Source organism: Scyliorhinus canicula, chromosome 15, assembly GCF_902713615.1.
Source record: "Scyliorhinus canicula chromosome 15, sScyCan1.1, whole genome shotgun sequence".
In the NCBI taxonomy this organism is placed as follows: domain Eukaryota; kingdom Metazoa; phylum Chordata; class Chondrichthyes; order Carcharhiniformes; family Scyliorhinidae; genus Scyliorhinus; species Scyliorhinus canicula.
This window is the reverse complement of record NC_052160.1, coordinates 42,011,543-42,027,378: the sequence shown is the minus strand read 5'-3', so window position 1 is coordinate 42,027,378 and position 15,836 is coordinate 42,011,543. Positions and strand designations below refer to the sequence as shown.

The 15,836-nt window shown below is 47.4% G+C and overlaps 1 protein-coding gene across 1 annotated transcript; it reads right to left on the bottom strand.

Annotated features, from left to right (window-relative positions):
• Window positions 1–7,213: 7,213 nt before the first annotated feature.
• Window positions 7,214–14,919, bottom strand: LOC119978688 (acyl carrier protein, mitochondrial-like). Its single transcript, XM_038820482.1, has 5 exons — window positions 14,694–14,919; window positions 11,605–11,727; window positions 9,930–10,017; window positions 8,313–8,426; window positions 7,214–7,380 (listed from the first exon to the last, which is right to left on the bottom strand). Exons 1-4 carry the CDS (start codon window positions 14,856–14,858, stop codon window positions 8,335–8,337), a joined length of 468 nt encoding a protein of 155 aa, XP_038676410.1. The 5' UTR covers window positions 14,859–14,919; the 3' UTR covers window positions 7,214–7,380; window positions 8,313–8,334.
• Between the last annotated feature and the right edge of the window lie 917 nt (window positions 14,920–15,836).

Below are 15,836 nucleotides of genomic sequence, written 5' to 3'. Positions count from 1 at the left end.
ATGCTGAGGGACTGGCAAAAAAGGCTGCTGAAACAGATAGAGGATTTGGAGAACAGGTCCCGCAGGCAGAACCTAAGGATTGTCGGCCTCCCTGAGGGGGCTGATTCAAGGGAGTTTGTGGCGAACATGTTCCAGAAGCTGCTGGGAGATGGGGCTTTCCCCGACCGTTGGAGGTGGATCGGGCGTACAGAGCGCAGGCGAGGAAGCCGCGGCAGGGAGACCCCCCTCGGGCGATGGTGGTCAGGTTCCAAAGGCACCTGGATAAGGAGCATATTCTCCAATGGATCAAACGCACACGGAGCTGTAAGTGGGACAACAGCATTTTGCAGGTGTACCAAGATCTAAGCGTGGAGGTGGCCAAGAGGAGGGCAGGCTTTAATCAAGTCAAGTCGATCCTGTTCAAGAAGCAGGTTAAATTCGGTCTGTTGTATCCGCCGCAACTTTGGGATATGCATGAGGACCAACATCATTACTTTGAGTCGCCCAAGGACGCTATGGAGTTTGCCAGGAGGAAAGGACTGGTGCCAACTTGAGAACATTCTGCTCTAAGTTTGAGAAACTGTTTTTCCTGTTCGTTTCAAATGCTGTTTGCACTGATTTATTTGTTTGTTTGTTTTCGTTCTTGGCTTTCTCTTCGATAATTGTGTTTTGTTTAAGAAGGGGAAAGTAGTTAAAATATTATTCGATCTTGGTGGGTTTTCTGTGTTGTGAGGGGGATGGTGCTGGGGATTTTTGACTTTGTATTATTTTGAGTGGTATTACTTTGATCTGTATTATGGCGAGAGTTTGGCTTTGTTTTTCTTTATACTGACTTTGGGTGGTGTCTGTTTCTTAAAGGGGGCGGCCGTCGGGGCTGGGTTGATGAGAGCGATAGTTTCGAGGGGTGGTGGGAGGGCAGGTAGGGAACAATAGGTGGGAGACATGCTGGCGCCGGAGCTGCGGGCCACTAGGCTAGCTGGGTGAGCTAGTCTGCGGGAGCGCAGTGGGGGGTATATATATAATCAGATTAGGGATGGGGTTAGGTTACAGAGTGTTGTTGCTGGGGGGGGGGGGTTGCTTGGCTGACGAGGGAGTGGTTTGGTTTTGGAAGGAGAGAGGAGGTCGGGGATGGGCGCTGCCAGGAGGTGGGGCTGCAGAGGCGCGGGGCAGGGGCTGGGGGCAGGCCCAGGAAAGGGGGTGGCTGACCAGCAAGGGGAGGGGGGCGCGGTGCCCCCCAACTAGGCTGGTTACGTAGAACGTTAGAGGGCTAAATGGGCCGGTGAAGAGGGCAAAGGTGTTCACGCAGCATCATAGGGCTCTAAAGGCGGACGTGATCATGTTGCAGGAGACGCACCTGAAGGTAGCGGACCAGATCAGGTTGAGGGAGAGCTGGGTTAGTCAGGTATTCCACTCAGGGCTCGATGCTAAGACCAGGGGAGTCGCGATTCTGGTGAACATGCGGGTGCATTTTGAGGTGGGGAATATTGTTTCAGATGGGGGAGGTTGCTTATGTTATGGTTAGGGGTAGGCTGGAAGGGAGGAAGGTGGTCTTGGTCAACATGTATGCACCAAACTGGGATGACGCGGATTTCATAAAGAGGGTGCCGGGGAAGGTACCAGACCTGGATTCCCACAAGCTGGTTATGGGAGGGGATTTCAATACAGTTATGGATCCAGGCCTGGACCAGTCATGCTCAAGAACAGGCAGAGTGTCAGCAATGGGAAAAGAGCTGAGGGAGTTCATGGAGCAGATGGGAGGGGTCGACCCATGGAGGTTTGTAAGGCCGACAGGGAAGGAGTTCTCCTTCTTCTCGCACGTTCATGGGGTCTACTCCCGGATCGATTTTTAAATACTGAGTAGGGATCTACTGACAGGGGTGGTGGATGCGCAGTATTCGGCAATCGCCATTTCCGACCATGCCTCGAATTGGGTAGAGCTACAGGTGAGTGAAGAGAGCTTCCAGCGCCCGCAGTGGAGGCTGGATGTGGGACTGCTGGCGGACGAAGGGGTGTGCGAGAGGGTGAGGAAGTGTATACTTGTCAAGAGGAACAAGATAGCTACTGTTCTATGATAAAACTACCTGCAGGTCAACGATATGGGGGAAGTCTCAGCAGCGGTAGTGTGGGAGGCTCTCAAGGCAGTGGTGAGAGGGGAGCTGATTTCAATCCGGGCTCACAGGGACAAGACGGACAGGGCAGAAATGGACCGACTGTTAGCGGAGATTCTGCAGATTGACAGGAGGTATGCAGAGACCCCGAGTGCGAAGCTCTTGAGGGAACGGAGGAAGCTGCAGGCAGAGTTTGGGGTGATGTCCACGGGCAAGGCAGTAGAGCAACTCAGAAAGGCGAGGGGTGCAATAAATGAGCATGGAGAGAAAGCCAGCAGGATGCTGGCTCAGCAGCTTAGAAAGAGGGAGGCAGCTAGGGCAATAGGTAAAGTGGTGGATGGAGGCGGTAACTTGGTTGGGGATGCGACGGGTGTGAACAGAGCTTTCAAGGACTTTTATTGCAAACTCTATAGCTCGGAGCCCCCCATGGGGCCGGAGGGGATGAGACGCTTCTTAGATGGCCTGACATTCCCAAAAGTGGGCAGGGAGCTAGTAGAAGTGCTGGGCATCCCGATCAGAGTTGAGGAGATATTAGAGGGCTTAAAGGCCTTGCAGTCAGGTAAGCCCCAGGGCCGGATGGGTACCCGGTAGAATTTTATAAAAAGTTCTCAGGGATATTGGGGCCGCTGCTGGTCAAGGTTTTTAATGAGGCAAGGGACAGAGGGGTGCTGTCCCAGACGATGTTGCAGGCTTCCATCTCTTTGATTTTAACACGGGACAAGAACCGGGAGTTGTGTGGGTCTTATAGGCCGATCTCCCTTCTTAACGTGGATGCCAAACTGCTGGCAAAGCTTTTGGCCACTAGGATTGAGGATTGTATGCCGAGTGTTATTAGGGAGGACCAAACAGGGTTCGTTAAAGGTAGGCAACTGGGGCCGAATATAAGAAGATTGCTCAATGTGATCATGATGCCCCCGGAGGGAAAGGAGGTGGAGGTAGTGGTGGCTATGGACGCTGAGAAGGCATTTGACCGGGTAGAGTGGGACTACTTATGGGAGGTGCTGGGACGGTTTGGATTTGAGGTGGGTTTCATCGACTGGGTCAGGCTGTTATATCAGGCCCCGGAGGCGAGTGTGAGGACAAACAGGACAACTTCCGACTATTTTAAACTGCACCGCGGGACGAGACAGGGGTGCCCCCTCTCCTCACTGCTGTTTGCGCTATAGAGCCGCTGGCAATTGCTCTGAGGGCTTCAGGGGGTTGGAAGGGGCTTGTTCGGGAGGGGTGGGGGGGGGGGGTGGAGCATAGGGTTTCATTGTATGCAGATGACCTGCTTTTGTATGTTTCGGACCCGATGGCGGGGATGGACGGAATCATGGCGACCCTGGGGGAATTCAGCCGGTTTTCGGGGTACAATTTGAATATGGCAAAAAGTGAAATGTTTGTAGTTCAGGAGAGGGGCCAAGGGGACCAGTTGAGGGAGCTACCGTTCCGGCTAGTTGGGGACAGTTTCAGGTACCTGGGAATACAAGTGGTGCGGGAATGGGGTCGACTACACAAGCTTTAATCTGTCCCGGCTGGTAGATCAAATGCGAGGGGAGATCCGGAGGTGGGATGCGCTCCCGCTGTCGTTAGCTGGGAGAGTTCAGACGGTTAAAATGACGGTCCTCCCGAGGTTCTTATTCGTGTTCCAGTGTCTCCCCATTTTCATTCCACATTCCTTTTTTAAGAGGGTAAGCAAGATCATTTTGGGTTTTATATGGGTGGGCAAGTCCCCACGGGTAAAGAGGGTGATGCTCGAGCGGAACCGGGGCTTGCCCTGCCGAATTTCAGCAACTACTATTGGGTGGCTAACATAGCCATAATAAGAAAGTGGATGGAGGGGGGGGGGGTTCGACTTGGGAGCGGATGGAGGCAGCCTCATGTAGGAGCACCAGTCTGGGGGCATTGGTGACACCGCCTCTGCAGTTCCCGCCGGCGTGCTTCTCTACCAGTCCTGTAGTGGTGGCGGCCCTTCGGATCTAGGGACAGTGGAGGAGGCATGTGGGAGCATCGGTCCGGTCCCCAATATGTGAAAACCATCGGTTTGCTCTGGGGAGATTGGGTATGGCGGAGGGCAGGGATTGAGTGGATGGGAGATTTGTTCTTGAAAGGGAGCTTCCCTGGCTTGAGGGCGCTGGAGGACAAGTTTGGGTTGACGAGGGGGAATTAATTCCGGTATATTCAGGTGCGGGACTTTTTGCGCAGGCAGGTGCCATCTTTTCCACTCTTGCCACTAAGGGGGATCTAAGACACGGTAGTGTCTCGAGGATGGGTGGGGGAGGGAAGAGTCTCGGATATTTACAAGCTCATGGGGGCAGAGGAGACGCAGACTGAGGAACTGAGGCATAAATGGGAGGAGTTCGGAGGGGAGATTGAGGAAGGCCTGCGGGCTGACACGCTGAGCAGGGTTAATGGGACTGCAACATGTGCCAGGCTCAGCCTGATTCAATTTAAGGTCGTCCACCGGGCCCACATGTGTGTGTCCTGGATGAGCAGATTCTTCAGCGGAGAGGACAGGTGTGTTAAGTGTCCAAGAGGAACGGCAGACCATGTCCACATGTTTTGGGCGTGTCCAAAACTTAGGATATACTGGCAGGGGTTCGAGGACGTCATGTCTAGAGTATTGAACACAAGGGTGGCAATGGGTCCGGAGGTGGCGATTTTTGGGGTTTCAGAGGCCCCGGAAGTCCAGGGGGAGAAAGAGGGCGATGTTTTGGCCTTTGCTTCCCTAGTAGCCCGGAGACAGATACTTCTCGCTTGGAGGGACTCAAAGCCCCCGAAGTCGGAAGCCTGGCTGTCAGACATGGCAAGTTTCCAGGGCTTGGAGAAAATCAAGTTCGCCTTGAGAGGGTCGTTGTTAGGGTTCACCCGGAGGTGGCAACCATTCATTGACTTCTTTGCGGAGAATTAATCATCAGCAGGGGGGCGGGTGCAAGGGAGGGTTAGGGGAATGTAGTATAGAGGGTCAATTAGGCTGATCTGGGTAGGACGGGTTGGGGCAATTGCACTGTGTACTTTGTTTATTGTGCAGTCCTTTTGTTTTCACGTTCTGTAATTCTACTGTTTACAATGCCAAAAAATACCTCACAAATTGTTTATCAAAAAAAACACAAGGTGACAGTCATGAAGAAATCTAACAAGTAATTCATGAGATTTCTATACTCCGTGTGGCTTGTGGAATTTGCTGCTGTATGGAGCGTTTGCGAGAAATAGCATAGATGAGTTTAAGATTGAACTAGATAAGTACATAGAACATACAGTGCAGGAGACCATTTGGCCCATCGAGTCTGCACCGCCCCATTTAAGCCCTCACTTCCACCCTATCCCCATAGCCCAATAACCCCTCCTAACCTTTTTGGGCACTAATGGCAATTTAGCATGGCCAATCCACCTACTCTGCACGTCTTTGGACTGTGGGAGGAAACCGGAACGCCCGGAGGAAACCAACGCTGACGCCTCAGTGCTAACCACTGTGCTGCCCAATGGAGCATGATGGAGATAGAAATCAAAGGATAGTGCAATAGTTACACAACCCCACATACAAAATACAGCCAACCCTTTCTTTGGCTCAGTCTTTAGCTGATCAATGCAGTCTCAAAGCACCTTGGGATTTAACTACATGAAAGATACTATATAAATGCAACTTCTTTTATAGCTTAATGCCACACCATCACTGGGCGAAAAAATGAACTGAAACAGCCCAATTGTTGCTGTTCACTTTACAAATAGCACCATGCACATACCCTGTGAACAGAAGCACACCCATTAGGCAGAGCGAATTCATTTTGTTGTGAATATCACATTCAAAAGCAAAGTGTCAAACAAACAGGAAAGAAAATTAAGAGGCTGGAGTTTCATTTGCAGTCTAACTTCAACTTGCCAGGGACAGGTAAAGCATTGGTAGACCATTTGGTCCCTAAAGCCTGTTCTGCTATTCAATTAGATCATGACTCTTCTCAACCTGAACTCCATCTACTCACCTTGTTTCCATAACAAAATAATACAATGGGCCTGGAACATAGGGCTTGAAAATTGCAGCTATGAGATGAAATTGGATTGATTCAAGGTTTTCATTAAAACAGAGGGGCTGGGCAGCACGGTGGCCTAGTGGTTAGCACAACCGCCTCACGGCGCTGAGGTCCCAGGTTCGATCCCGGCTCTGGGTCACTGTCCGTGTGTCTGCGTGGGTTTCGCCCCCACAACCCAAAAATGTGCAGGGTAGGTGGATTGGCCATGCTAAATTACCCTTTAATTGGAAAAAATAATTGGGTAATCTAAATTTTAAAAAAAAGGAAAAAAAAACAAAAAAAACAGAGGGGCTAAGGGGCGACTTGAGGTGTACAAAATTGAAGGGCCTAGGCAAGTTAGACAGGAAGAACCGTTTTCCTCTGGCTGAGGGGCCAATTACCAGGGGGCATACATTTAAGTTTATTAGTAGAAGGACCAGAGGGCCATCACCCAGAGGGTGGGGTATATCTGGAATTCACTGCCTGAATTGGTGGTTGGGGATGAAACACTCAACTCATTGACCTGGATTGGCACCGATAGTGCTGTAACCAGCAATGCCAGGGACCAGGTGCTGGAAAGTGGGATTAAAATGAGCGGCTATTTTCTTTTCTTGGCCGGCACAGACACGATGGGCTGAACGGCTTCTTTCTTCACCGTAACTGTTCTATGGAAGCTAAGGGGTGATTTGAGTTTTTAAAAAATAATTTTGATGGGAAACAAGAGCAGCGAAAGACAAACTTTCATCTGTTGCTGAGCGAGTCTTGGACAAGGGGACATTTTCAAATTACAGCCAGACGACTTGGGAGAAAAGTAGAGAAACATTCTTCACACAAAGGGTGGCCAAAACTATCTCCCACAAAAAGCAATGGGTGCCAGCTCAATTTAACACTTTTTAAACTCAAGGTTAAGATTTTTGTTTGCCGACTGTATTAAGGGATGATGGAGCCAAGGCAGGTAAACCGAGTTTGGATTCAGATCAGCCACCGTCTCATTGAATGGTGGGACAGACTCAGCGTGCTGAATGGCCTCTTACTGCTCCTAACAAAGAACAAGCATGCCCACTGATGCTTGGAAGTGTGGTTTTTACAGGGAGGAAGATTATCATAATGGCTTGGTGAATAAACAGCAGACACATCAAGTCTCCAATAGTAATTTATTAATTCCTGAAGTGTTCAAGATTTTGAAATATCACTGGTTAAACAAACATAATCAGACAACAAAAACCATCAAGCAGCACTTCTGCTTCAAGTAGTGCTTGCGATGCTCCACACTGAATGTTTCACATGCTCCCAGCAGCAATCACCTGCAAAGGCAAAAAAAACAGTTTTCAGAATTCAATATATACTTTTTCTAATTATTTACAAGACGTTTCTGGAAATCAAAAAGCGCCACTGATCAGCTGTGAAGTCAGTATTGATTAGGGTAAAGTAGCCTTCATTCAGTCGAGTTCAAACTCCAAACTATGCTGAGTGAGCTGGATATCTACAGAGGGAACAGTCCTTTAGACTCTGGAGGTTTGGGGGGTTAGGAAGGGGGCAGTGGGATTCAGTCAAGTCTCTTCTCCTAACAAGATGTAGTGCCTCCTGCTGGGGGAAACAAGGGAAATTGTTGATTTCATCAGCTGAAGACGTTAGGCATGTTGACAGAGATCTTCTCAACACTTGTCCACACCACACCTGTGGGTCCACTTGCTGTGGCAATGCGCCTAATGATCCGTACAACAAGCTTTTCTCTCCGATTGGAAAGTTTCAGTTCCCACCTCTATGCTGAAGAGCAAGTGAAGCCAGGATAGTTCCATAGGCATCAGCCCCCTCCTCTCCCATCCCTGCAAACCTCTAGAACATCAACTTAAAAGAGACATTCTTCAGACACAAAGTTCAACAAGGCGTGTTAGTGTATTAGAATCATAGGATCCCTACAGTGCAGAAGGAGGCCATTTGGCCCATCGAGTCTGCACCGACCCGCTGAAAGAGCACCCTGCCCAGGCCCAAGCTCCCACCCTATCCCCATAACCCACCTAACCTTTTGAACACTAAGGGGCAATTTAGCATGGCCAATTCATCTAACCTGCAATCTTTGGACTTAGTTTTGACTTCAGGGGGATCTGAGAGAGAATAATCCCAATCAATCCTGTCGTTACCCGACAGATATCATGAGATTGTGACAAGGCATAACTTAATGTGAGAAAGTGCGCACTGCTCCTCCCCTTTAACTACTCATCTAATAAGTTCTTACCCTTTGTCTCCAGTGATAAAGATTATTCGTACACATCCTTCTTATCTGCGATATAAGTTACAATTTCTTCAGGTGTCATTAACTTTTCTGCATCTACATCTGGAATTTCAAACCCTGCAACAGAGAGAGGTGAAGATCAATGACTCGTAAAGACAAGTAACTTGACCGATGTACAGATTAACACCCTCCACACTGGGCACATGCACTCCTTTCACATTTTAACTCATTGATCCTTTGGGCAATTTTGAATGGAATTATGTATCACCAGCTGGAATTAACTCTGCTCAGGGAACAGTGACAGAGATTCAGCAGTTGTTCCTCACTTGGCGTATACTGTTGCCCCTGTCCTTGTTGATGGTAGAGGTTACAGGATTGGGTAGTGCCAAAGAAGCCTTGGGGTATTGTGGATGGTACACTGCAGCCAAGGTGTGCCGAGTGAAAGTGGTGGATGGTCCTGGATGATGTTGGGCTTCTGGAGTATGGTTGCAGATGCAGCCATCTAGGCAAGTGGATAATATTTCATTACACTCTTGATTTGACACTTTATAAAAAAATAAATTTAGAGTACCCAATTATTTTTTTCCAATTAAAGGGCAATTTAGTGTGGCCAATCCACCTACCCTGCACATCTTTTAGGTTGTGGGGGTGAAAACCACGCAGACACAGGGAGAATGTACAAATTCCAGACAGTGACCCGGATCGAACCTGGGTCCTCAGCACCCTTGACAGCAGTGCTAACCACTGTGCCACATCTCTGATTTGCCTCTTTTAAGTGAAGAGGCGACTTTGGGAGTCATGACAAGAGTCACTTACCACCACAGAATATGCAACTCCTGACCTGTTCTTATAAGCAGTATTTATGTGGCCAATCCAGGTAGTTTCTGATTAAAGGCAAATCCCCCCCAGCATAACCATGCATAGAGGTTTAATGGCAAAGGAGCCACCGATAGTGATACTAATGCTTGTCAAGGGGAAGTGGTTCAGTGCTCTATTGTTGAAGACAGCCATTGAGCCATTGCCTAACATTTGTGTGGCACAAGTGTTATTTGCTACTCGCAGTTTAAGCCTGAATGTCAACCAGGTCTCACCGTGAGCAGGAAATGTCTTATTCTATAAATGAATCAGTCTGTGATGCCCCTAAGGTTGAATAGGCTGAGAGCTGCCTGTGCAGCACGGTAGCACAAGTGGATAGCACTGTGGCTTCACAGCGCCAGGGTCCCAGGTTCGATTCCCCGCTGGGTCACTGTTTTTCCCGTGTCTGCCACGGTTTCCTCCCACAGTGCAAAGACGTGCAGGTTAGGTGGATTGGCCATGATAAAATTGCCCTTAGGCCAAAAAGATTAGGAGGGGTTATTGGGATAGGGTGGAAGTGAGGGCTTAAGTGGGTCGGTGCAGACTCGATGGGCCGAATGGCCTCCTTCTGCACTGTATGTTCCATGTTCTAACTGGCTACTTGATCACAGTACTGAGATGCCATTCAGGAGTGTGAAATCATACATCAGGGTACAAATCACATAGGGGACAGAGAACAGCTTCACTGGTTACAGACGCTGAGAAGGTCAGACTACAACAACATGATCGAATGAGCATGACACAATCCACCAAAGACTGACTTACCAAACTCATCTTCCATGGCCATAATGATTTCTACTTGATCCAAACTGTCCAAACCCAAATCTTTCATGAAATGAGAGCTTGGTATAAGCTTTAAAAATAAAGGGAGCATTTTAAATATAGGAATGCAAGAAAAGAAAATCCACAGGAGTTATTCAATATATCCAGCAAGATATGACCCTCTAAAAAACACTGAGCAGATCTTAGTCTTCTTCCAAGCAAGATTGGGATTTTCTGTCTCAATTAGCTCAGAGAAGCTTTACTAAGAGTGGGAAGAAGACTGCGAGAGTGGGTTACCTTCCTTCTGATTTCCCGCTTTGTTGCCTTGTGGATGGGGTCTGTTAAGTTAATTTACATCCACTGGCTGACCAGAAGTGTAAACACATACTAGTTGTGCCAACCTTCTAAAAAATTTCAGCAGTCTGCAAATCTTGCGGCTCATTCTATCCAGAGATCCCCGAATCAGAAACGTAACTGGAGCTGCCACATAAACACCTAAAATAGCAGGTCAGAGGCTGGGAATTCTGCAGCAATCAACTCACCTCCTGATCAACAAGTCTGTACCATCATATACAAGACACTAGTCATGAAGCTTTTATTTTCTATCAATAAAGTACCCAATTCATTTTTTTGCTAGTCAGGAAGCTTTATGGAATACTCCATACTTGCCTGGATGAATGTCAATGGGAAAGGGTTAGATTCTCCCCAGTTAGGGCAGCACAGTGGTTAGCTCACGGCGCCGCAGTGGTTAGCTCACGGCGCCGAGGATCCAGGTTCGATCTCAGCCCGGGTCACTGTCCGTGTGGAGTTTGCACATTCTCCCCATGTCTGCTTGGGTCTCAACCCCACAACCCAAAAGATGTGCAGGGTAGGTGGATTGGCCACATTAAATTGCCCCTTAATTAGAAAAAAAAAGACTCCCCCCAGTTGAAGACAGTCATTGCCTGGCACTGGTGTAGTGAGACTGTCACGTGCCACTTACCAACCCAAGCTTCAATGTTATCCAGGTCTTGGCTGCATACAATAGTGAAACATTCTTGGACTTATCAATATCAATTTTAAGGAAACTAAAGGACTGACTAGAAACCTGGTGAAAAAGCGGAGTTTGGCTTAAAGACTGTTTACATGTCAGAAAGTTTTCATGCATTTCTATTTGTAAAAGCTGTTGTGTTGCAATGTTAATAAAACTAATTGGTTAGAAAAGTAATAAAAGCTTGTGAATAGTTAACCCAAGAGAGTTAAAGCCAAATACTGTATGATATCATGGGACAAAAAGAATGGCACCTACCTACAGCCAACTTCAAAACACATTTAACCTAAAAGCATAAAATAATGGTTTGCATTGATCGTGAATGATAAAACACAAAGGTGGGCATGTGATGGCTTACAGCCACTGGTCAGAGCTACACCCGAGCTCACCAATTTCCTGCTACCGGTGTCTGCTCCTCAGTTTGGACTCATCTAGTTTATATTTTACGTACCTCCTTCTTAACCTTTGTGCTTTTAAAACACAAGTGATACAGTCTACAATTTCCTCGCACAGAATTTGTCCGTGGTTAGAGAAATTGGCAATCAATTCTAGCGGACCTGATTTTACTATAACTGGTCACATTTCCCAAGAGTGGCACCAATCTTCTCTCGGCAATTCAACAAAAAGAGAATGAAGTTGTTTCTGTACCTTCTCGGGGTTAACTTTGTCATACAGTTTTAACACGTACAGCACTCGATCCTGGATGCTCTCCAGTGAGAGAGGAGGCAGATCCCCGTAACAACGCATTGACTGTACAAAGAGGTTACAACTCTACAAAAAGGGAGAAGAAACCGGTTAATTTAATATGCAAGCTATATGGTCTGAAGGCTTTGTATTTGCCCACAAAAGCACTATTCCACTGATATACTGTACAAATGAAAGACCAACATATCAACGGTCAATATAACCATAGCCTCACATACAAAATACAGACAACCCCTTTAATACTCATCTGGAAAAGATGTGAGCTGAAGCATAGAGAGATAGAACCATAGAAAAGTTACGCTAGAGAAAGAGGCCATTCAGCCATGATGTCTGCGCCAGCCAAAAAAAAGGGAAAAAAATAGCCACTTATTTTAATCCCATTTTTCAGCACTTGGGTCTATAGCCTTACAGGTTAAAGCACTTCAGGTGCAAGTAACTTTTAAATGAGTTGAGCTTTTCAGCCTCAGCCACCAATTTGTTGTGCAATGAATTCCAGATGCCCACCACTCTCTGGGTGAAGAAGTTATTCCTCATGTCCCCACTAATCTTTCTAAGATGTTGTACCACTGCACCACAGACATTAATACTGCTTTAGGTAATCAATCTGAAATTTTAATTGTTCCTCCAAAGAAGCTACCTGATCTACTGTGGATTTCTAGCATTTCCTGTGTGTATCTCAGCCCTTTAGTTGCCCTTCGTTAATGTCCTGGACAATAAGTGCATGGCTTTCAACCAGTTGGGGTGCAAAAGTCAAATCAAGGTAGGACTTTAACGGTGAATGGTAGGACCTTAGGGAGTATTGTGGAACAGAGGGACCTTGGAGTTCAGGTGCACAGTTCTCTAAGATGGAGTCACAGGTAGATAGGGCAGTGCAGAAAGCTTTTGGCATTCTGGCTCTATCAGTCAGGGCATTGAGTATAGAAGTTGGGAAGTTAAGTTGACACTGGTGAGGCCGCACCTGGAGTATTACGTTCAGATTTGGTTGCCTTGCTGGAGGAAAGAGGTTATTAAACTGGATAAAGTGAAGAGATTTACAAGTATGTTGCCAGGACTCAAGGGGTTGAGTTGTAGGGAGAGATTGGACAGGCTAGGACTTTTTTCTTTGGATCGTGGGAGATTGAGGGGTGATCTTACAGGAGTGTACAAGATCATGAGAGGCATGAATAGGGTGAATGCACTCAGTCTTTTTCCCAGGGTTGGGGAATCGAGAACTAGAGGGCATAGGTTTAAGTTAAGAGGGTAAAGAATTATTAGGAACCTAAGGAGCAACGTCTTTTACACAGAGGGTGGTCCATATGTGGAATGAGCTGCCAGAGGAAGTGGTTGAAACAGGGACATTGACAACATTTAAAAGGCATTTGGTCCGATACATGAATAAGAAAGGTTTGGAGGGATATGGGCCAAATGCAGGCAAATGGGGGTAGTTAAAATGGGCTTTGTGGTTGGCATGGACCAGTTTGGGACGAAGGGCCTATCTCTGTACTATAGATTCTATGATAAAAGGGTTGGATTTTCTGTACTTTAAAATCTTGTTTTTGGATTGGGAGACTCATTGGCAAGGTTAGCATTTATTTACAAACCATGGGATCATCATGAAGCAAGAAGCATCCTACTTAATGATACTTGCCAATGCGTGTTTATTGAGGGACAAATATTATGTCACAAGATATTTTACAGGGGGAAAACAGGACCTCAGCCTAACATTTCATCTAAAAGCAGGTATTTCTGACAGCACTCCCTCTGTACTGCACTGAGAGCCATCTAAGATTATCCATCAATCGATAACACTTAGAAACACTATCACATTGCTGTTTATGGAAATTTACTATGCATTAACAAGTTGCTGCATTTCCCATGTTAAATGACATTACACTTCGAAAAGTGTTTTATTGGCTGCAAAATACTTTGGGATGCATGGGAAATAGGACTGGAAAAGTGAAGTTAGGGTTATAGACATAGACATAGAATTTACAGTGCTGAAGGAGGCCATTCAGCCCATTGAGTCTGCACCAGCCCTTGCTTAAGTGCACCCTACTTAAGCCCCACGCCTCCACCCTATCCCCTTTATCCCCATAACCCAGTAACACCACCCGACTTTTTTGGATACTAAGGGCAATTTAGAATGGCCAATCCACCTAGCCTGGTTGATGATCGCTACCCCAGATGAGGAGAAAGTTCTTCACTGAGAGGTTTGCAAATCCTTGGAATCATCTTGCTGAGGGAACTCAAGACAGAGATAGATAGATTTAATTTGATGTAGACTATATAGAAATCAGGCAGGAAAGTTTAGTTAGAATTATAGAATTTACAGTGCAGAAGGGGGTCATTCAGCCCATCAATTCTGCACCAGCCCTTGGAAGAGCACCCTACTCAAGCCCACGCCTCCACCTATCACCGTAACCCCACCCAACATTTCAGACACTAAGGGACAATTTATCAAGGCCAATCCACCAAACCTGCACGTCTTTGGACTGTGGGAGGAAACCCACACAGACATGGGGAGAAAGTGCAAACCCCACACAGACAGTAACCCAAGGCCAGAATTGAACCTGTGTCCTGGAGCTGTGAGGCAGCAGTGCTAACCATTGTGCCACTGTGCTGAGGTAGAAGATTAGCTATGATCTTATTGAATGGCCAAGTAGGCTCGAGGGGTTGTATGGCCCACTCTGCCTCTATTTATTATGCTCTTATGGGATGCCTTTTCATTAAAGAAGCAAATCTTTATCTTCCTCTTACCCAGTTTGTAGAAGTGACCTGATAATGGCAGGAACACAGAGATCAGAGGAGCCTCGCCTTCCCCAGGGGCTGAAGCCCACTTCAAACATCCCAATTAGTTAGGGAAAGTGATAGAACTTTTATTTTGAGTTTGGCAGGCGGAATCAACCCCACGTGATGCACTTTCTCTAATTACGTATTATTATTGCAGCCCCTTCGCCTCCTGCAGAGGCATCTCGGGTCACCGTCACCCTCCCCAGGCTCAGAACAGGAGCTCAGGTCCAGGCTCCGGCCTACTCACCATCCTCCCCTATTACCTGAGCTCTGGGCGCCGCGCCAGGAGCCCTCCTGCTGCAAACATGTTGAGAGTAGTTGCTGCTGGCTGCGGCGAGGGACTGGGCCCCGACGCTCGGGCCTGTCCTTGGCCAGCTCCAAGGTTGCGACCACCGGCGGACACACCGAGAGAGGACACGCAGCGCCATGTTGGGAAGGGTTGTATTTCCCCACACGCCACCGCGGTAGAGGTTTAACAGGGCCGCAACACGCATGCGCAGCGGCCCATCCGCTTGTGCTTGGACACCTCCCGCCGCAGGCGGCACTGGCCGAGGAGGTTGTGCAGTCTGATAACCCAGCGCAATGGAGCAAATGGAAATAGAAAGTGTTGGAAAAAAATTCTGGCAGCATCTGTGGAGAGAGAAGCAGATAACCTTTCCAGTCCTTGCGACTCCTCTGCAGAGTTTTTTGAAATAAATTTACAGTACCGAATATTTGTTTTCCAATGGAAGGGCAATTTAGCGAGGCCAATCCACCTAACATGCACATCTTTGGGTTGTGGGGGTGAAACCTACGCAGACTCTGGGAGAACGTGCAAACTCCACACAGTGACACGGGGATGGGATCGAACCCGGGTCCTCGGCGCAGTGAGGCAGCAGTGCTAACGACTGCGCCACCATGCCTCCCTGACTCTTCTGAATTAAAGAGAGGGAGGAGTGTGATGGACTTAATACTATTTAGGGATGGGGTGGGAGTGTGGAGTGGGTGGAGCAAAATTTAGAATTTACTTTGGATTTCCAGCACCTGCAATATTTTGCTTTAATTACAATGGAACAAATCTGCTTCTTTGGGGTGCTACAATTCACTTTGGGAGTCCTTGTTGCTGTGGCGATTAATACTTTCACATATAAAAATACAATACTGGAGAAACTCAGCAAGCCTGGCAGCAGCTGTGGAGGGAGAAACAAGAGTTAAGTTTCTAGTTTGTATGACTTCTTCAGATGTTTCCAGATTTCTTTGTTATTAATTCAGATTTCCAGCATCTGCAGTATTTTTCTTTTCATTTTACATGCATGTTGCAGTCTGGAACTATGGATAGTAGTAGCAGAGGTTCAGAATCATAACCTTGCAAAAAGAGGCTATTGAGATCACTGTGTCTGTACTGGCTCTTCAAATGAGCAATTCCC

What these genes read in the sequence shown, in the direction of transcription:
- LOC119978688 (XM_038820482.1), bottom strand. Translation starts at nt 14,858, where the DNA reads ATGGCGCTGCGTGTCCTCTCTCGGTGTGTCCGCCGGTGGTCGCAACCT. An exon ending in GCGCGGCGCCCAGAGCTCAG is followed by an intron (nt 11,728 to 14,693) that starts GTAATAGGGGAG and finishes CCCTTTTTGTAG; the next exon opens with AGTTGTAACCTCTTTGTACA. An exon ending in ACAAAGTTAACCCCGAGAAG is followed by an intron (nt 10,018 to 11,604) that starts GTACAGAAACAA and finishes TTATTTTTAAAG; the next exon opens with CTTATACCAAGCTCTCATTT.